The sequence below is a fragment of the Salvia hispanica genome, chromosome 2 (assembly GCF_023119035.1).
Source record: "Salvia hispanica cultivar TCC Black 2014 chromosome 2, UniMelb_Shisp_WGS_1.0, whole genome shotgun sequence".
Lineage (NCBI taxonomy): Eukaryota > Viridiplantae > Streptophyta > Magnoliopsida > Lamiales > Lamiaceae > Salvia > Salvia hispanica.
The window spans coordinates 34,941,859-34,964,082 of NC_062966.1; the positions used below are offsets into that span (position 1 = coordinate 34,941,859).

The 22,224-nt window shown below is 33.9% G+C and overlaps 2 protein-coding genes across 2 annotated transcripts; both read right to left on the reverse strand.

Annotated features, from left to right (window-relative positions):
- Nucleotides 1-111: 111 nt before the first annotated feature.
- Nucleotides 112-8,535, reverse strand: LOC125207997 (structural maintenance of chromosomes protein 4-like). The gene is made up of 28 exons (XM_048107536.1): nt 8,204-8,535; nt 7,988-8,077; nt 7,796-7,897; nt 7,537-7,713; nt 7,314-7,444; nt 7,022-7,100; nt 6,772-6,929; nt 6,610-6,685; nt 6,377-6,505; nt 6,140-6,284; nt 5,377-5,507; nt 4,831-4,983; nt 4,554-4,743; nt 4,035-4,168; nt 3,594-3,752; nt 3,031-3,336; nt 2,765-2,941; nt 2,394-2,477; nt 2,092-2,301; nt 1,903-1,992; nt 1,685-1,806; nt 1,386-1,541; nt 1,186-1,293; nt 1,036-1,096; nt 813-947; nt 618-705; nt 448-520; nt 112-354 (listed from the first exon to the last, which is right to left on the reverse strand). Exons 1-28 carry the CDS (start codon nt 8,357-8,359, stop codon nt 231-233), a joined length of 3,744 nt encoding a protein of 1,247 aa, XP_047963493.1. The 5' UTR covers nt 8,360-8,535; the 3' UTR covers nt 112-230.
- A 4,725-nt stretch (nt 8,536-13,260) lies between these two features.
- LOC125204303 (gibberellin-regulated protein 6-like) lies at nt 13,261-14,319 on the reverse strand. Its single transcript, XM_048102907.1, has 4 exons — nt 14,172-14,319; nt 14,042-14,077; nt 13,911-13,944; nt 13,261-13,740 (listed from the first exon to the last, which is right to left on the reverse strand). Exons 1-4 carry the CDS (start codon nt 14,232-14,234, stop codon nt 13,559-13,561), a joined length of 315 nt encoding a protein of 104 aa, XP_047958864.1. The 5' UTR covers nt 14,235-14,319; the 3' UTR covers nt 13,261-13,558.
- Nucleotides 14,320-22,224: the final 7,905 nt, after the last annotated feature.

The window sequence follows — 22,224 nt, forward strand, 5'->3', positions numbered from 1 at the left end:
TTCTCCATAAGGTAGCGATTCCAATTCCAAGGATGGTGGAAATGAAATCAATCCATCAAAATTTGTGGAAATTTTGATTTTGATTCGAAACCATTCCAGTTCCACAGATGGTTGTCAAAATATGAATATTAGATATAATGAGTTTCGTATGTGAATGTCTCTATAATTACATACTACTATTAGTATTTCTCCAGAAATACTTAAGCAAAAGACAGATTTTGCAGAGAATCTTAAGAAGGCTGTTGTTTACAAACAACAAAGCTCTCAGGATTGATGGTGATGCTCTTTGTGCAATTATCGGTTTTGTATATTCCAACAAGTCGATCAGCCAACTCGAACATATTATTACGTAGGCTGCATGTAGAAAACAAAATTATGTGAGTACAAAAATTTACATACTACATAACATAATCGAAAATGGAGCACGAATTTATTTACAACCACAACCTTATGATGATGAATTGTGCATCCTTTGTACGATCCTTAACATAATGCCCCACGATAGATACGTTCTTGAAATCTGTCATAGAGATTGAAGTTTGTGGGGATGCTGTTAAAAAGCGATGACGGGGTTTTAAAAGGGGGAAAATGACTGAGAAAATTTCTGGTAGGTGTACCTAGAGCAGCATCGATCTCATCCATCACGTAAAGTGGGGTTGGTTTGTAATGGTGGAGGGCAAATACTAGGGCTAGTGAGCTGAGGGTCTGATATATCATCATAAGAAGTCAATTAGAAGCTTTAGTGTGTGAGTAAATGTTGCTGCGGAATCAAGAAATTGTCAGAGGTGTGTGTGTTGTAGTCGAAAAAGTACCTTTTCGCCTCCTGATAAGTTGGCAATGTTCTTCCAGCTCTTTTTCGGTGGTCTGACACTGAAGACGACACCTTCTGAGAATGGATCTAAGGAGTCCACTAACTCGAGTTCAGCATCCCCTCCCAGTGTTATCATCTGCAAAGGCAGCATCACAATGAAAAAGAAATTAAACAAATGACTAATCATATCAAGCAATGAGAATTGAACAGAGATTGTATTTAACCTGATACATTTCTTTTAGTTTCAACGAAATTGTGTTAAAACCAGCCATGAATTCATCTAACCTGAACATGTTAAACATGGCAAAATGTTTAAAAGAACTGAGGATGATAATAAGGAATTATTACTTTCAATTTTTCCATCAATTACCCACCTCTTCTTCCTCCATTCATCATATTGCTTCTTTATGTCATCACGTTGTTGAGTGACCAAATTAAGATCTGCAACTCTCTCATTATACAAACTAACTTTCTTCCGATACCTTCATCACAGAAAATAGAGTAAAAGCTCAGAAACATAAAAAAGAGCTATACACCTTTCTAAACTTATGATCCCCAAAATGTTAATGCATACTCTGAGATTGAGTCAAGGTTTGGGTTCATGTCCTTCAATTGAGCTTCAAGGAGCGCCACCTTCTCAAGACCCTGCTTAAGGTCACTTGTTTGAGCAAGAGTTGCATCTGTCAGAACTACCTCTAGCTTCACCGGATCCACCAAATCTTTCTGAATCCTGCTCAATTTAGAAGGTTACCAAAACCAGCAGCTTATGAAATACAGAAATTCTGAAACATAGAAAAATCAAATAGGAAGACATAGCGATGTTACGGTATCATTAAGAAAACTGTGATACTTTAACCAAGACCAAACACTTACTGATCCAGGTGCTTTGATATAGATATTTCAAGATCATCAAGCCTTTTCATGTAAGCTTTCCCCTTAATTTCTAGCTCCTTGCATGCTTTCCTCTTATCTTGTAGCTTGTATTCAGCATCAACCTGTGTCATATATTATTGGATTAAATAGATAGTTGATGCTAACAAAGAGTTACAAGTTAAGAACGAAATAAAGAAGAAGAAACTAGTAAACCAGACCTGAGATGTTCGTAAGGTATCCATGACTTTCTTAAGGTTTTCATAGTCTGATTTTGCTTGGTCCAGAACTTCCTTATGCTCATTAATTACCTGCAAACACAACCACCAGTAACTTAAACAAGTTGCTTACAATTTGGCTTAAATTACAATATAAGTAGAAATTTGATGTACAGAAAAATGAATGCTTGCCTCCTGTATCTTAACAGAATCCTCCATAACTTTTATAGCTTTTTCTTCAGTTTCCTTGGATGCGGTATGTAATTTCTCCTTTTCGCCCAATAGCCTTTCCTTCTCAACTTTGGACTCTTCAATCCCCTTTGTCAATTTTTCAATTGTCTTCTGGCCAGTTTCAATCTGGACTTTGTCGCGGTTGATCTTAGTGCTGTTTTTATCAATATCCTAAAAATTGGTGGGATGAAAAAAGTAAAAATGCCAAAATCAGGAAATGTAACGTGTTCAAGTTCTGTTCAGCATTATTGACTTTTACTTACAGACTGAATCTTGCTAACTTTAGCTTTCTGCTTTTTCAGCCTTTCCCCTCCAGCATTTTCTATTTTGTTCTGGAGCTCCAAAGCCTGCAAAAATGGAAAAGTATACATGAGATGATAACTTCCTTGCTCAGTTTTAAGCCTCAGTTTGCAAATGGAACTAATCCTCTTGCAGTAGCAACAAACTTTGAAATCTCACATACGATTAAGATCCTTACCTTTAAATGAGAAAATCTCAGTTGTGCTTTTTCAGAAAGCAAATTGTAAAAGGACAAAGGAAGTAACAGGTGTACAAGGCATTTTATATTTTTCATGCAACTTTTTCAGGATCATGTAGCTGATAGATTGGCATAGAGATTTTGTGATACAGTTACCTTGTTTTTTAGTTGTTCTGAACCTTTGAGAAGCCTGTTCATTTCTTTCTCTTCTTCGGAAATGATGTGTTCAAGTTCTTGCAGCTTAGCCAGCTCTGCCTTTGATGCCTGTGATCCTGCCTTCAGTGAAGACAGCTGTTTTTCTAGATCTCCAAGTAATAGCTTTAGACTCTCTATCTGTCAAGTCAAGTATAGTTGATGTGATTAATGATCCTTGATATGCATATGAACAATATATAACCAACAATCTAACGCTGTTGAGCTACCTCCTTCCAGGTTTTTGTTAAATTCATCTCCAAGGGTGAAATCGCATTTTCTGAATCTCTGTAACTCCTAATAGCATCAGATATTCTGTTCCTAATATTATTTAGCCTTTCAGCCAAATCTGATAGCTCCTTTTCAGCAGTTGCCACAGCCTCTCCAGACACACTAGCACGAATAGAGGTCCCCATTTTGCCACCACTTGGCCGATTCCCTCCACCAGTCATTGTACCAGATTTTTCAAAAAGAGCACCATCAAGTGTGACGACACGCCAGGATCCATTCCTTCCACCATAAGCGATTCGAGTGGCCTGTAATGTCAGGATAAACATAGAAGAAAGAAACCAGTGATTTAAGATATAAATTAATACTGTATGTTGGAAACAAAGGTGTTTGTGACATGGAAATATTTTGGAAAGTGCAGTGCAGGATATCTGCAAGCATAATCAGATACCAGTAACATGGAGAAAATGAAAAATATTTCAACATTTTTTATGCAAAATTAGTGAATGGATGCTAATTTTCATTTCTTTAATAAATTTAACAAGAAAAACAGCATGAGGCCTACCTGATCAATATCTTTAGCTACAATGGTGTTCCCCAGTGCTGCAAAAAAAGCAAGTTTCATCCTCTCATCCTGAACCTTGATGAGATCAAATAAGCGAGGAACACCCTCTGGTGTGACAACTTTCTCCCTTAACCTAGGTAGATGATTGGTTTGCTTTTCCTGCAAAGAACAATGAATGTAAATTCGAGTTTCAGAAAAAGAATTTCTCCATATTCTTTACAAAATTATTCTTGGCAATAAAAATCAAGCTCTTTCATCTAGTAAACTGGACAAATGTAAACTATACGAAGACTATCTATATCTGAAGAGGTTATGAGAAAGCATCAACAAAAATGTGTCTCAAATGATTTTTTTGCTTAATTAGTACATATTGAGAGAACACGTGACTCTTACACCTGATACAAATGATGTTAAAATAGCTAAGCGGACAAAATTATCTACCAGAATCATGAATGTAGCAACACCAAGGTTTTGGCTACGCAGCAGCTCGACGCATGCTTGGGCTGCAGAAGTTTTCTCCACAACAATATAATCAAGTCCAGCACATGCAGTTGATATAGCAACATCATATTTTGCTGCAGAAAAGTTATGAATGATCAGAAAAGTATCAACAAGACACAACTGAATATCACTGAATATGATCCAAAAATAATTAGTACTACTAAATACGTTACATGCATTATACATTAGTTTTATATGGCACTTCAGGTTCACACTATATATTCATTTCTGGGAACTCAGATGTAAACTAAGACTCCATTTTCCATTTTCACACAGATAATCCTAGTCTAGAAATGAGCAATTAACCATAGCAGGCACACCATAAACAACAGACAGTTCATGGAACAAGTTTACCGTAGAAAATATAAAAACCTTGTTGTTCTCCGACACAGTCAAATTTAGTCACATTCAAGTTCAGACTAAAATACTGCAAAACATAAAGAATGGATGTGTATTCACCATCAATGGCCCCTAGATCTCCCATTCGGCCATATATTCCCGGTATAATATTAGCTTCCTTAGCGTGAATTATTGCTTTTAAAACAGAATTTTGGTTCCTTTCAGACTCCATAGTAGATGAAAGCTCAGCAACCCTTTGTCTAGCAGCCTGTTCTAGAAGAACTAACTTGTGTTGTTCTTCAAGCAAAGCCTGCAATTTCCCAATCAGCACCCCGATTTTTAAAACTAGGAATTACAAAAAAAATATCAAAGGAAAGTTAACATTATAATAGCTTACTTGCTCCACTTTACGAGCTTCAGATGCTTCAGATTTCTTCTTCACTAGCTCATTTTCAATATCTTTAACAGCTGAAGTTTTTGTCTCAATTGTTGCATTAATTTCAACTATCTTCTTCTTTGCATCTTCATATGCAGCACAACCAGCTTCATGCTGTAATACAGATACTAATCATCAGCAATTATCAACAAAGAAACTTAGCTACCAAGGTCCAAAAACGGATACCTTTTAGATTTGTTTTTAGCATGGAATATCAAGACAGGATAGGGATCAGCAGAATTAACTTAGACAACAAATCCAACAATGCACTATAGTTGAGACATCCCTAAATATGCAGTCCTCACTACCCTGCAAATCATAGTATTTAACGATGCACATATTGACAAGTAATAAATTCACAAAAACAATATAAAAACGTGATTGCAGCAGACACACTAAAAGATGCCTACGTTCAATTTTCATAAATTATAGAGGAGAAAAAGAAAAATACAGCAAATACCTACTACTAACAAACATTGCAATGACAGCCCTTATCACCAGCCTCACCTTTTTATTCAAGAGATCTTTTTCAGCAGAAGCAACTTCAAGTTTTCCTCTGCAATCAATCATTTGCTTTTCCCAGGGTTCTAGTTCAGTACGAACATCAGCAAGCTCACTACGGAAAACTTCGGTTTCAGCTGTTTGAAAAGGACCAAATAAGAATTATTAAACACCGATAACAAGTCTGAACCTAAAAGGAATAGAGAAGAGAATATAAAGATGAGATTAACAATCACTTTTTCATATGATCTTACTTCAGAAAATGGAAACTTAAAAAATCAAAAAGCAAAAATTCGAAAAAAAAGGAGAAAGAAAAGATGTGATAATGCCATTAAGGTAAACAAGCCCTTTTCTTGGAAAAAAAGCAGATTGCATGGCGATGTACTTAATAAACTTATTTCATAAGCCTGTGAATTCATAGATGCATTCCATGCTCATATAGAAATCATGAAGTAAATTAATTTGCTGCACTGAATTATGAATGCCTTTAGAAAAGACAAATAGAAGTTCCTAAGGTTGTATTAAATATAAGCAGTTAGCCTGCATAGTGCTGTCAAGGATAAGCATGTGTGTACAATCACACATGTTTTTTCATGTTCATATGTATCTATTAGGCAGTGAGAAATAAATGGAGTAATAAATATATTGATCAACAGAAAGTCCATGAAATTATATAAACATGAGGACGAACACCCGGAGAAAGAATGATACACCATATAGCATTCCGAGTTCCCAGTTATAGAATACACCAAAAAGTTGAAGGAGCCACCTTTAGAAGTTTCTTCTATTTCTTCCAAGATCTTCTCCTCGTTCACTAACTGTTTCTGCAACTGACAAATTTGTTCCTCAAGCTTAGGAATCTCAATCACAGAGTCCTCGCACTCTTTAGTAAGGTCTGCAATTTTGGTCACATCCTAAGGAAAACTCAGGAAATATTTGGTCAGATACAAACAATATGTGAAGTAAGAAAAATGCCATACATAACATGTGCTATTGTTTCTCATACCCTTTCGAGTTTGTCATTCAGCTTTTTTATCTTTTTCTTCAAGTGGTCATAATCTTCTCGATCTTTCAGGTTCTGCCTTTCAAATTCCTTTATATCATTTCTTGAGCGCCGGAGATCATTATCCAGTTCCTGAAATTTCCAAAAATGATGAAATATTAAACTAAGGTTTGGCATACGCTTAAATGAACAAGAACATCCACAAATGATGGTGTAAAGAATGCTAAAAGTTAAACCTCTTGTCTCTTCATGTACTTCACATGCAAAGCTTCAAGTTCTTTCAATGTTTTGGTATTTTCTTGTATTTTATTCCTGTAAAACATGGACAAATATCTTTCAGGAGAAGTCAAAAAGTGTATCAAAGAGTTTAAAGTTTAAACTCATGAGAAGAATATCACCTTTCAGACTTTACATTTGCCTCTAGGCTAGAAATAGCTGCCTGAATATCTGCTATTTCAGTGATATTATTTTCAGAAGCCAACTTGGTAGCTTTCTCTTGCCATTTCAACAGTGACAGCTCTTTAAGCATGTATTCTTCTGCTTCATTCTTGACACCCTGGTAAATTGAGCCATTAATAATAATGTGAAAATTCCCTAACTACATACATGAATCAATAGAAGTATACAAAATTTACATTAAAATCACACCTCCAGGCTCTCTGTTTCTTTCTCAGCCAACTTCACCATTTGAACCACACTAGTTCTCTTTTCATTAAGTGCTTCCAGCCTAAAGAGTTGAAACAAAATATTAACAAACAAATTGTTGAAAACTGTTTATGTGAACTTTAGCTAACAAAACAGTCAGCGCATCTACATTAGAAACCTTTTGCTGAGTGGCAACACAAAATTACATGAATAATTTTGAAAATTAACAAGCGCCTGCAAAAATAGTATGCAAGAAAACAGCAAGCAACTCTTCGTGATGCAATTGATAACTTACTCCTTAAATGATTCATCAATCTTTTCTACATATTTGTTAGTTCCAATAATATCCTCAAGATACTCTAGAAATCCTTCATCATGAGGCCCCTGTGCCTTTGGCTTCATAAGTGATATTTGTTCCACCTCACCCTGACGAAAAACAGAGCACTCAACTAGTGACATAACAAACTTGGGGATGCCGAATATGCAGGAATAAGCTTAAAAGATTGTGAAGTGTGAACCTGAAGAATCAGAAATCGGTTGTTATCCAAATCAACACCTTTCCCTCTTAAGAATTTGGTCACCTCTGTGAAATTACTTGCTCTGTCGTTGATATAATACTTAGAGGAGTTATCCCGAAATGCAACACGTGTAATTATGAAATCACTTCCGGAGACAACTTCATAATTCCCATCATCCTACAAGCAAGTAAAAGTCAGTACCACAGAACCTGAAGCACCACCTTCAGAAATAAAATACAACTCCCAAAAGAGGCTATACCAAATCAATAATCTCCTGAAAGTGAACTGATACACCAGCACTTTCCAAATTCTGGTGATTTGTAGAGTTGTGAATAAGCTCCGAAACTTTATTTAGCCTCATCTGCATGTTGCATACACCGAAATTTAAAATAACTACGCAAAATGCAGTATTTCAGCTTTCAAAAATAAATCCAGTAGTTCAGAAATCCACCTGTTTAGCTCTCTTCCCAAACACAAAAAGCATCGCATCTATGACGTTGCTCTTCCCACTTCCATTAGGACCGACTACAGCGGAGAAATTCTGCACATAAAAAACAGCACTCTCAACGAATTGCGCAGAAACACAACTGAAATCTCGTACTTCACTTATCTCCAGCAACAATGTTAGCAAAAATTGAAAGAATTTCAACAAAAACGAAACCCTAACCTTGTGAAAGGGGCCAACGCGCTGTTCGCCCGCATATGATTTGAAATTCTTCATCACCATCTCCTGGATAAATAGCCTAGGAGGTGGAGTCGCCTTCCGAGTTGGCTCGGGAACGGAGTCGGCGGCGGTGGTCGTCGATTCCATATCTATCCCCATTGATAGATATTCAGCCACAAAAGTGAGGTATATTATGTTTCGTCAACTGGAGTCCGTGATCTCTACTCAGCAGTGAGCACTTCTGCACTTCGCACGGCCGTTAACAAAGCAATTGTGGAAACTTGTGTGAGAGTGTCCGAATTCAGTAGAAGAAGCGATGAAGATTGAAGAGAAGGGGTGAGTGGAATTTCAAACCAGTGGAAATATTTGGGCGGGAATGTGAAATCTTCGTTACAAATGATAATTGGGCCAGTTTTGTGTTGATTAAGTATATTGGGCCATAGTTCTTATATCGTAAATAATGGCCCATGTGACCTTTGGAAATAATGGACCTAATTATTTTGCAAATATACAGTATTTCATAGTATTTCTGAATTGAAAAAATGATATTTTGTGGGTTAATCTGGGAAAGAATGACAATGGAATAATAAGAAAATAAGAGAATTTTTTGCCAAAAATCAAAACTATCACTTAGTTTGAGACGTGCTAATAAAAAAGATACTACTACACATTACTCATTGGAATGGAGGGAGTAAGTTTTAGTTGAATATGTGCATGGTAGTACTATATTCCTTTTGCCTGCTGATATGGAAGCCACATTTCACTTTAATAAGTGAAACATATTTTGTTATAAAAGTTGAATTCAATATTGATTAAAACTCTGTGTTAAAAATAAATAGTAACTCTTATTATCAGACAAATTGAGTTATTAATTGTGGTGGTGTGTTTTGAAATTTTAATGAAATCACTATTATTACTAATACAACATATTTGTTCATAGTTTTTGTAGTGAATATAATGGTGTCAAGTTTCATTTACACAAATAGGGATTACGATTTATGAATATAAAGTTGTCAGAATTCTAAAAGTAGTTGGTGCTAATAAGCTTATATGTTACGAAATCAGTTTTCCGATTGTGAGTTTTAATATGCTTTGATTTCTTATCTTTTTTTAAAAAAATTGCGATATACTAAATTTTTTAAAAAATGGGTAAACCTTATCAAAATATTTAAATAGCATAAAATAAGAGGACAAATATTTTTAAAGTAATTAAAGCCAAAAGTTTAAAAAGAATTATTCGACAAAAAAACAGAATCCAAAAATCTGAAAATAATAATAAACCGAGTAAATAACACAAGTTCACAAAAAATCTAAAAGGAAAGTAATTAAATTAGTTAAGTAGTGGTGATGTAGAGATAATTACTTACTTTCCTGATTGGAGTTGGATTCACAATTCCTCACATTATAAATAAATGCTTTAAACCTTTGTGCCTCACAAAAAATTCCATTGATCTGTTGCATCACCAAGCATGGATCCTGAATACTATTACCACACCAATTACTCCATAACCCAAAAGGCAGCCCGCCCCACAATATTCCCTCACCTCCAAATCAAATTCAACCTTTCCCTCAACAAAGAATACGCCAACTACCTCATAAACTCCGAAACCGGCCATCGCCATCTCCCTCTCCCTTCCACGCACCGCAGCGCCACCACGGCCCTCATCGTCGCCCGAGATCACATCTCGTTCGACGACGTGCGAGAGGCAGTGGGAGCAGCCATAGGCGACAGCCTCCGCGCCTACGAGCGCAGGCACGCGATCTTGCTGGCGTGGGAGCGCCTGCTCGGGGTTTTATCCCCGGTGCAACCATTGCCCAAGTACGTCCAATTGGAATTCGACATGGTTGTGTCTACCAGGTACTTTTACGTTCACGGGGAGAGGAGCGACGACGACGACGGCAGCAGTGGCATGGTTCCTGCGGCGGAGGAGGAGATACGGATGCTGGAGGAGTGCGACGTGGCGGAGGAGGAGAGGTGTTGTTCGATTTGCTTGGAAGAGCTTGGTGTGGCGTTGAGGATGCCGTGTTCGCATGTGTTTCACCGCGGGTGCATTAAGAAGTGGCTGCGGAAGAGCCACTATTGCCCGCTTTGCCGCTACCAGATGCCCACGACTTATTAATCTATTTCACTTACATTTTATTATAAAATTAACATATATAAGAATGAGATTCATTGATTTTTCTGCGTTGAAAAGTAAACGAGACTCTTATTATCAGAATGATAGAGTTATTAATTGCTCTTGTGTGTTTTTAAATTACAATTAAATCAGTATTACGTACTATATTAATTTATAAAATTCGTAGTGAATATAATGGTGTCAAGTTTCATCTACACCAGTATGGCCGGGGGTATGATTTATGAATGTAAAGAAGTTGTCAGTATTCTAAAAGTAGTTGGTGCTCTAATAAGCTTATATGTTATGAAATCAGTTTTGCCGATTATAAGTTTTATATATTTTGATTTATAATCTTTTAAAAAATATCGCATTATACTAAATTAAACAAATGGGTAAACTCTTTCAAAATAAATTTTTGCATAAAATATTTGAATGCCCTAAGGAGAAATGTTTTAAAAGTATAGCCAAAAAGTTTTAGAATAATTGTATATATCGACATAAAACAGAATCCAAAAAACTAATAAAAGTAATGATAAATCGAGTTAACTAATACAAATTCAATTAGTTCAAAAAAAATGTAAAAGGAGTGGAATACTAATCTAAAGGTAATGTTTCCTATTTGGAGTTGGATTAGGGAATAGGGATCACATCATATATTATTAACTACTATAAAAATAAAAGCTTCAAACCACAAAAATCTCCAAAAACGTATTGATTTGTTGCAACGGCGAGCATGGATTATGAATACTCCTCATCTCCAAATCAAATTCAACCTTTCCTTCCACAAAGAATACACCAACTATCTCATAAATTAGGAAACCGGCGCCATCTTCCTCTCCCTTGCGTGCACCACAGCCATACGAGAGGCGGTTGCGAAGCCCTGCCCAAGTACGTCGAATGAGGAGATACAAGTCCTTCAAGTGCGATGCGGAGGAAGAAGGGAGTTGTTGTTCGATTTGCTTGGAAGCGCTTGATGTGGCGTCGAATGGCTGCGGAAGACTCATTATTGTCCTATTTAACCAATACTCAATACTTAAATCCTATTATCTCCAACTTAATTTATCTCCACTTAAATCTCTATTATTGCATAACATGATAATTGGGGATAAAAGGAGATATATGATGCAACTTACACTGGCGAAGAAAGTGGTCGCGCGCTAGCACGGGAGTTACCAACAATAGTACATTAACCCAAGGGGCTCCGATCCATCTCATTTCGAGATTATGTGTGAATTCATACTTTTATGAGGAATGAATTTATGGTCAACTTCAACAAGAACTTCAACAAGATATAATTGAAGAAATTCAAGTTCCTTACCACTGAAGTTTGTTCTGTTAAGTAATATTATGAATTTAAATTATGGTACTTTTGGTTTTTTAATTAATATAATAATCTTCTATATTTAGTTTAATATACTTTTCCTTTTTAAGTACCTTTTAAATATAGCATTTTGAAATAAATAGTTGTGATTGATGTTGGAATATTAATAAATAAATTTAATTTATAATAGAAATATCTAAATATTATACTAGATATATCTAGATATTCGAATAGAATTAACTAGAGAAAATATAAAAGAATTAAGTAGAGAATTTTAAAATGAGTTAGGATTGCCTATAAATATAAGAGAGTTGTACCATTTTGCACAAGTTGTGAAAGTTTGAGAATAGAGTTTTCCACCTCATTTCCCATATATTCCACCTATTCTCCTCTCAAATATTTCCTCCGAACTAAATTACTACACCAACATATGTGATTCTCCGGACCTCCCATATATTCCATCCGTTCTTTTCTCAAATATTTCCTCCAAAATATGTGATTCTCCAGACCTCTAGAAATTGTTATGTCACCATACCCTTTCATTTGCTCAACTGTTATGAAGCCTTCATGAGCCAGAACTATAATGTAAACCCAAAATATTAGTCTAATCATAGGTTACAATCCAAGAAAATGGATGCAACAGTTGTAGCACACTCTCTGTTTTGCTCACAAGTTAATTGATTTAATCTCATGTATGTTTGGATTAATATTCAAAACGATTCTTCCATATCATCTTTAACGATGGATTATATTTTAATGAAATTAAACGATTTAAACATAAAGTTATATATTTACACGCAAATTATTGTCTATCAAAAAATGTGCCGCATGCTGTCTTATTTTGGTCTCCTTGAATTTTTATTATAACTCATCGTATAGTAACTATTTATGTGAACTTCATTTCAATTTTTTTAAAATGGCATAACATAACGATGTTATTGCTTGGTACATAACAAAGACATCGTTTACAGAGAGGTACATTTACTTAACTTTTTGATGGAAACGAATTTGTTTATGATTTAAGTACTACTTTTTGATTTATTTTTTTCACATCCATTGTTCTTTTTTTTATGATAAGATGAGACTTAAAAATGTAGTACCCCTACCTTTTGTTTTCTTCTTCCTTTCTTACGTTGTGGAATTTTGTTACCCCTATTAAAATTGTTTTGATTGCTATATAAATTACATTCACTATATCAATTATGTTTTGTTTATGGAAAAAATTATTGAAAACTCCAAAGCTCATGTATTTGTATTGAAAATAAAGTTTCAATAAAAACCAAAAAGTACCAACTTTATTTACCACCGACATCGAGTATGCATAAGATATGATTTCGGAATCTCGATAGCTTTTGTTTGCTTGTATCCCTTTTTAGCTAGCAACTTGTCATGTGAAATACTATCAAGGCTCTTGTAAGTTGTAAACCACTTTTAATATCCCACATCAGTCATCACATAATGGAATTGGAAATCATTTTTACAACATCCCTCTTCACACAACGGAAATTTATTGTTGCAATAAATGTGGGTATAGTCATAATTCAACAATTCCATTTACCCCATAGATGGACTTGATTTAGCAATCACAGTGTGAAAGCAATGTAAGATTGGAACAATAGATGTTGATAAAATAAAGTAGACAAGTTCATAAATAAAGATGGGTCGGCATCCAACTCTCATTCAAGAGGAAAAGCCCTCAAATGGAGTGGCACAAACACAAACCAACATAGTATAATTTAATAGGAGTAGAGAAAACTCCCTAAACCAACATCAAAATATGAAATCAGAAGTAACATATGATATATTTCTAGTTAGCATAAATCACCATAGACTAATAATACTAGTGATAATAATAGATATATAGTCTATGATGGTAGACTTGGTAGTAGTAGTAGTAGTAAAAGTGTGTGAAAAGAGACTTCAAGGGCATTTTGGTCCTCCTTGCTGGGTCTTCCAGTTGTTATAGCAAGGGCAAACAGCTTTGTTCCCATAATACCCCGGAGGCACACACAGACACTTTTTGCAGCACTTTTGGCAGAAGAACATGCACGGTTTGTGATACTGTGTCCTACTGCACCGCCTCGTGCACTGCGATGGGCATTCTGGTCATTTCAACACTATGTTAGTCCATTTCAACAATGGTCAAATGCGCAGATCTATATTCTAAAGTATGATCAGACATTCCATTTTTTATGAGTGTGTAATAAAAAATTCAGGACATTCCCAGATTCAGACAAAATTGCAGTAAAAAATGGAAGAATTGAACACTCACGGAAGCTCTTGAGGCTGCCAGGGCCATATCCACTCTGTAATTCATCAAAAAAAGGGAAATAAATGCAAAATTAGAGTACTAATTTGGGGAAAAAAAAGTTGCAAAAAAATGCAAGTGAGTGTGAATCTAACCTTGCTCAATTGTCCCTCAAATTGAGAGGCCATGACCTGTGATGCAAAAAAAGGGGATGAGAAATTAGTAATGTGAATTGCAAACAAAATGAGATTATTTGATCTGAAAAAGAGAGACAGTAGTACTAACAGGAATTTGCAGCATTGTGATGGCGAGGAGAGTGAGAAGGAGAAAGGCGAAGTACTTGGCCATGTTTAGAGTGAGGCAGAGAGAGCAAAAGAGCAAAAGGGGTTGTGGGAATACTAAAGAGGGGATCTGTGGGGGCTATAAATAGATGGAGTACGATGGTTGGGTGAGGGTGAGTTTATCACCTCTCCCCTATTTCACTTGCATTTTGTAGGCCCAATCTTGTCTATTTCTTTGAAAAAACATAAATTTTTTTATTTTTATAGTACTAACTACGTAAATTTTGAAAGAAAAAAAAAAGTGAAAGTATTGTGAAGAGATCCAGCTTGTTAAAAAAATAAACTTACTATATATATAAAGATTAACTTTAATGAACAAACTAAAATAAACAAAAAACTATTTCTTGTAGATGGAGTATGCAAAATTTAGTAATGCGTGGTTTCGAGTCGATACTCGCATTCAACTACGAATGAGATAAATTTAGATCTTCATGATTATTTAACGACCGATACAATTACTCATTTGAATATGTACAGCTAGCCACATAAAAATGTACACTCGAAATTCATGTATTGAAGATAGACAATCATGATCTTGTTTGAATCTCACAAAGTTACTTTTAATGTGATTATTGTAAGAAAAGTTTAAATTAAAAGATTTAAAGTTTGAGATATTTTACAGATATTTGCTAATCAGGCACATGCCTTGAACAGTTTCATAATTTCATCTCTCTCTACAAAAGGCCCCATTTTCTCTATTTTAATTTGTGGTTATGGTTTAGATCTGTACTGTATATACACAAGAGCATAAGTTTTTGCAGGTTGGTTGATGGAGAATTGATTGACTATTTATAGCAACATATAACAATAATTGCTATATATACCATTGGGTCATATATATTCAAACACTTCTTACTCGAATATTTATTTTGTCAATGCGAATTCACTAATTTTATATAAAAATGTAACTAGCTTATTACCATTATAACACAATTGTCTATTTATAAGTACAAAGATTTATTAAATTCATTGCATGTGCCCCGATTTTCAAGGAATATAATCAATTGAGTAAAATGGTTTGAAATAATTCAATGCGTTCAAATCAAATTTGTACAATTCCAAAAATGGTTTGAAATTATTCAACGCATTCATATTACACAATCAGAGTCGATTGATTGGCTTCTCGACTGCTTTTGAAATCGAATTAAGTAAATTGCGCAACTCATTTAATTTATTCAAATAAATAATTTCGTGAAATGAAAAAGAAATGTTTTTGGTATTAGTACTAAAGTTAATCAATAAACTTTTCACGTTCAATACTCCTACCATGCATGTACCATTAATGAAATTATTAATTAATTAAAGTGATAATTAAGTTCTAAACAGGACTCCTAAACTAGAGCCGCTCACCTACCGACATTAATTACGTCCCTCACACATAGAATCATTAATACTACTAATATTATTTTATTTGGCGCATAAGTACGGCTCGTATAATTAAATGCAACAAGGAATATGAATTCTGATTTAAACAAGATTGTTTATGTGTATACTAGCCTCCACTGACTATATGCGGTACTGATCATGAACTAGCAAGTAAAGTGTCGACTCTTCGATTACTTCCTGGCCACCTTCTAACTTTGTTCAACTCGTCACATAGTTCTTTCGATAAAAAATATAAGTACGGGCACCGCCCCTAATTAATCCACGAACTAAGTTTTCGAAGAATGAGTTTTTGAAATATTATTTTCAAAGTTAGCAACATGTAATATAATTATTTACGAAGAAGGAAAATTTGAAATTTTATATATGGACTAAAGAAATCAACATATATTGATTGGGCCAACTAACACTGTGATTCATACATTTCATATGATTGTTGTTACTGAAATTAAATACTCCATCCGTCCCATGTTACTCGCACTTTTCATTTTAGGCCGTAAATGTGGGATTGATTTTTTAGTATAATTAAATTAGAATTTTAAGTGTAATGAGACATCACTTAATAAAAGAGCTCTTAACTTAAACCCACATATTACATTAATTCTAACTTAAACTAGAAATAGTGTAAATAGTTTGTGACATTTCAAAATGGAATAGTGCAAGTAACATGGGACGGAGGGAGTACTAAAGTAACACATATATTAACAAACGAAGTATGTCAAGCCTACTTAGCTTGGGATTTTTAGTATGCTTTGCATGATGGGTGGATAGATTTTTTGGCATGATTATTTTTGTGGGTAATTCTTTTTATAGCTATCGATTTACTAACTTTGCATGCATCCCCCTCTTCTCCTTTTTCTCACATGATGAAGGCTATAGTGATCAAAATATGGATTGTTAATGGGAATTGGAGCTTTATTTTGCTTTTGTCACTATCTTTTTACTATAAACTCAACCCATTAGAAATTTCTATCCAACTTTGAGAGTTGTAAACACTGCGTATACTCGTTTAATTCGTACACCACCATATATAATTAACAAAATAAATACATACAAAATACTACCAACATAGGGGTAATAGATATAAATATCCTATTATTAGAAAGTGAAGAAAGATGAGATGAAAAGATTTAATTGCATGTGAGGCGTTAGTTAGGGAAGTTGGGGTGTGGGACCAATTCAATAATAAATTAAAAGTGGATACCTCAATGATGAATCCATGAGAAATCTGAAAAATAAGAATAAAAGTAAAATATAGAAATGGATAGAGAGAGGATAGTGCAATGCATGTGGTGGGCACATGGGAATGAAGTGAGGGTTGTTTGGACAATATAGCGTGCCCTTCGCTGTAAAACATAACAACAAATCCATTTCCGATCATTGCATGTTCATTTCCTCAAATTGCCTGTCCGATCTAGTACTTGACAACTTGTGTATAATATTATAAATATTTATGTTTTTTAATTTATGAGGATAATTGATATTTATATCATAAAATTTGGCCAAAGTTTAATCAATGTCACTTTAAATATTATTAAAAGAGGATATAATTATGAATAAAATGATTGAGAAAAATTAAAACTTCATCAGAATTTGAATAAATTATGTCACTGAATGGTCTATTTGGAATATCCGTAACAAGATCGTGTTTCAAAACTTCCAACCCAGTTGGGAGTTTAAGAAAATGCGACTGTCTTGGCTCATTGGCACGTGGTTTGAGGATGGTGCCCTCACTTCCCATTCTCATTAGAGCAAATACTGGAGGATTGGAACGTCATTAGAAAGTGGGAGGGTTGACACCAGGTTTGAAGGCTTGAGAAACATACGAAATAGGTCGGCGCTGCCTCTTGCTCCTTACTCGCTATCTTCTCTGAGGTAGCTTCCTGTTGTTTGCCTTCTCTTTGATAGTTAGTGGTGTGCCTTGCTTTCGATTACTGCTTTTTGTTTCTAGCTTTGTTGATTTTGCACTTGTTGTGTTGTCAGCTCTGTTGGCTTTATCTTCCATTTTTTTCAATCTGTGTACGTCTAATGTTGTTGTACTCTACCTCGTCACTTTTAGGTGATTTGAGATTTTTGATTTATCGAAAAAAAAAATTAAGTAGCTATTACCTCTATTTTAAAAGATTGTTTTTTATGTAGAATTTTTTATGTAATTGTTCTTGTGTCCAAACTCCAAACAAATTAATGTTTTTTTCAAATTTTCCGTCGAAGACTATAAGTAATTGAGAAATAGATTAATTATAAAGGTGACAACATGGGCTATGTTTGGTATACCTTTAACTAGATATAACAAATTTAATAAACGGTGATATTAATCAAAATACGAACTAATACATATTGATTAAGATTAGTTGTTAATTATACTCCTTTCTCCCTCCGTTCTTGAGAGTTTGTCTCATTTTTCCATTTCCGTCCGTCCCACAAAATTTGTTTCATTTCACTTTTTATCATTTTTAATAGTGGATCCAATATTCCACTAACTTATTTTTACTCACATTTTATTATAAAACTAATACTCTACATAAAAGTAGGACTCACATTCCACTAACTTTTTCAACTCACTTTTCATTACATTTCTTAAAATCCGTGTTGGGTCAAAGTGGGACAATATTTGGGAGACGGATGAAGTATTTGTTATTGAATAAATATGATTAACACTCTTAACAAAAATACGCGAAGTGTTTGGTAGAAATGTGTTACTACTTAACTTTTGTTGATCTTCTTAAAAATTTGAATTATTCTTCCTGTTGATAGTGATTATATAATTTTTTATTATTAGTTAACCCAAATTAACGATTGCATATACGTTAATTGTAGGGTTTGATTATTTACTGATCAATTCAACTTGTAACCTAAGCTATATTAATGTTATTGAGTAATTAGTTGAGGGCCCTGACAGATTAAAGTGAAAATTAATTAATTAGTTAATGATCAACTAATTAAGCTAAGTTGAGATTCACTAATTAATTTAGATACATTACTAGTATTGAGTATTCTGGCAATCAAATTCGTTTCAAAGTCACGCCAACAAGGAACGACCCTCCCTCTCCGGCAACTACTAACCAAATAATTTTCGAAAATCATGTAGGTTAGGAAAATTATTCCACCCACGATTTATCAGAACGTTCATGCATTCTATTTGTGGCGTCATTCATCTACCCACACCAAGACTTCGGCCACGTTCCAAGTTGATCTGTTATCAATTCTTGAATCAAGAACGAGAATTATATCAAACACGCTAAAAAATTGTTGAGCTAAGAGTCGAAGGCTTTATCCACGCTTAACCCATCAATCTAACGTGACACAATGTGTAAACCTTTTCGAATGTTTCTCTTTGCTGGAAAATTTATAAATTCGAATACAAAATCATAACATGATATGAAGTAAGATATAGGCCGGCCAAATACTACTCAAAGACTCCAAGTCTCAAATCAAACTATAAATTTTACAAAAAAAACGAAATAGTAGTTCTTTTGTGTCGCTACAAGTGACATGTATAATTTATTGAGTTGTATCACTATAGATGGCCTGGTCCAAAAATTAAATATTTTACACAAAAATTTAATCAATTTTAGTGGACGACTACAATAAATACACAACACTTTTAAAATCAAATAGACAACCGAGAGTTGGGTCAGACTAAAGGGTTGATAACGAAACTGGGCTTTATTAAGAATGGGCCTTGACTGCAAATAACCATAGCCATCAATATAGAATTCTCAATCAAGCATTTAAAATTAAGTTATGAAAAAATAATTGTAAATTTAATCATCCGTATACTTTTATAGAATTGTCGCATGTTGGGAGGTTAGATTAAGCTAAATAGAACAATCCATTTAATCTAGCATGAATTTTGAAACAACATAAAACTTTATTATGATTGTACCTGCAATCACGGTTGATATTTTCTGGAAGATCTTCTTTAGTCCTTTTCATTTTCAGAATGGGCCTTCACGTAATTATATTTCTTATTTTCCTTTAGAAAATGGCATGGGCCCATTTATATGATAGCAATAGGGTCCAAAGATAATTGTCCGAACTTTCTTCAAGCCCTAGCTATATTAGTATTATGTTATTATTTTTTTTATTATTATTTTGACTACTATTATGATTTTTTATTTCTAAAAAGAAACAAATAATCAGGTTTCTCAAATTATTCTACTTAAGTATAATAATCCAGTTTTTTATACTTTATTGGATCTATTTGTGTAAAATTTGTTTGTGCTTTGATTTACGTTTAGAATTATATTTTCATAGTGCATCACATTTCAGGGTTAATTTACACACATTATTCGAAGAATAATGTAAGAATCTTATAAAAATGATTAGTTTGTCGTAAACAAACATAAGAACGTTTTATTTCCATTAACGGCACATTAGGCACGAAGAAAAAGAGTACAAACAAACAATCCCACACATTTATACTTGTTTTATTTTGTCAGCCCACCTTCTGTTTATTATCATATACTTTTGATTTGCCTTTTGTAGATATGAACGTTGTGTTAATTTGGCTTTTCAAGACACAAAGGGAAAGTCTCTAATTATTTGTATCCATACAAATCTAACCATCATAATCTCTTCAAAACAAAAATAAGGGTATTTACTCTTGTTTTCTTTTACAAATTAAAACAATATTTTGTACTACTACGGTAGTATATTTCGATAATTTACTAACCAGTACTTGTATACCGATGCTGCAATTTCTAGTCCATATAATTTTATGTTATACTCCCTCCATTTATAATTAAATATCTCAAATATGACTGGAGTTTTAAAAATTGTTTGACTTTATAAAATAAAATGTGTAAAAAAAATTAGGAGAACGTTAGACCTACTTTATTATACTATTATTAATAATTTTATAGTAATAAAATGTGAGTGAAATAGGTTAGTGGAATATAGAATTCACTTATTTAATATAATAAAATTGAAATATAACATTTATTGGCAAATGGACGAACAAAAATAATATATTTAGTGACAGCAGAGAGAGAATTAAATTTTTAATCTACAAAAGCAAATTAAACTGGAGCACAAATGGGTTTTCACGAAATGAGCTAATATTCACTTTTTTTTTTTTATATGGGAACTAAAATCCACCCAACAGGCCGAATGTCAATATGAATGTTATGCCTCAACTAAAATTAAGAAAAAAAAAATAGAAGCTTAAGGTGACATTTTTTTTTTGCACCCTCAACTTCCGGAAATTTTAAAAAAAATTCAACGTAAGTACATGTGTTTCTAATTTACATCCTTATAAGATAAGTTTATTATAGTGCAAATTCCTAGACCAATATATTAAATCCACAAATATACAAATTCAAAATTGCATAGCATAAGTACTTCCTCCGTCCCAAGGAAGATAGACCCCTTCCTTGGACGGCACGAGATTTTATGCACTTTTATTTTGTGTGTTAGATTTTTTTTTTTGATAAAAAGAAAGGCTCAAAACCATTCAACATGGTGAGCAAAGGAGTACAAAACTTGAACAAAAACTACAACTCCCCAAAGTAAAGAAACGCCACAAAACAACATACCAATCACAACCAACAACCGCCGCAAACAAAGCCAGCCCAAAAGGAACACACGACAAACCAAAAACTACAGCATAGTACCAAACATCCACACCAAAGATGAAAACCCACAACTCACCAGATAAACTTCATTTGTGTCCCAACCATCTTCTAGCTTTAGGTAGGTCTTCGCATACTTGCTCGGGCGAGTAAGGAAAATGTGGACACCATCCTTTAATCCATAATCCAAGCCTCCAAAGGAGTAGTTTTTTCTCTACATCCCAATTTGGTTTCATTTTTTCGAAGATTACTTTATTCCTGAGCCACCAGATTGACCAAGAGATCACGTAGAAAAGAGAGCTCCAAATTTTCTTATCAAATCTCCTGAATGGTGTATCCATCCATGTTAGATGGAAAGAATAAAATAAGAGAGAAGAAATAAAGTAGAGATAAATGAGTTTCCATTTTTAGTAATGAGGCATCTTGGATGAGACAAACTAAAAAGAAAAGTGAGTCATCTTCGATAGGACGGAGGAAGTACTATATTAAACGATATACGAAACTGTATTATCTTTAAATTTAAAATTTGAACTACCTCACATCTTTTGATCCGGGAAGCGATTAGACATACTAGTATTAGACATACTATATAGACGAAACATGAGTATTTTTCACACGAATTATTCTCTTAATTTTCTAGGTTTTGACCTTGAGTTGAAATCAAATCACACCATAGTGTAGCATCACTACCCCAAATAGGAAACTCACTTAACTTTTGTGGTAACGAGTCAACTTGAGTTGTTGGCGCAGTAAAATGCGTGGACGCAAAAAAAGGCTTTTTTTGATACACTATCAATCACAAATTATTAAGATCATGAAATCCGACCATTAATACATTTTAATAAGTCTAATCAACCATTCTTAGTGATGTTGATACCCGACATTATTTCAAGAATGTTACTGTTAATTACAATAATTACGTTACCGTAGCCCCCACTTTTGATCTTATAGGCCTAATCATATTGAAAAATTAAAAGATTGTTGGCCAATCACAGATTAATATACATTAGATGACAAATCGTACTTCACATCACAATTTAT

Excerpts from the sequence above, each read along its gene's own strand:
- LOC125207997 (XM_048107536.1), bottom strand. The coding sequence starts at position 8,359 with ATGGGGATAGATATGGAATCGACGACCACCGCCGCCGACTCCGTTCCC. Across the intron at positions 6,285-6,376 it reads TGAATGACAAACTCGAAAGG|GATGTGACCAAAATTGCAGA; the intron begins GTATGAGAAACA and ends AGTTTTCCTTAG. Across the intron at positions 1,993-2,091 it reads ATTCTGTTAAGATACAGGAG|GTAATTAATGAGCATAAGGA; the intron begins GCAAGCATTCAT and ends TTGTGTTTGCAG.
- LOC125204303 (XM_048102907.1), bottom strand. The coding sequence starts at position 14,234 with ATGGCCAAGTACTTCGCCTTTCTCCTTCTCACTCTCCTCGCCATCACA. Across the intron at positions 14,078-14,171 it reads TCACAATGCTGCAAATTCCT|GTCATGGCCTCTCAATTTGA; the intron begins GTTAGTACTACT and ends TTTGCATCACAG. Across the intron at positions 13,945-14,041 it reads TTGAGGGACAATTGAGCAAG|AGTGGATATGGCCCTGGCAG; the intron begins GTTAGATTCACA and ends GATGAATTACAG.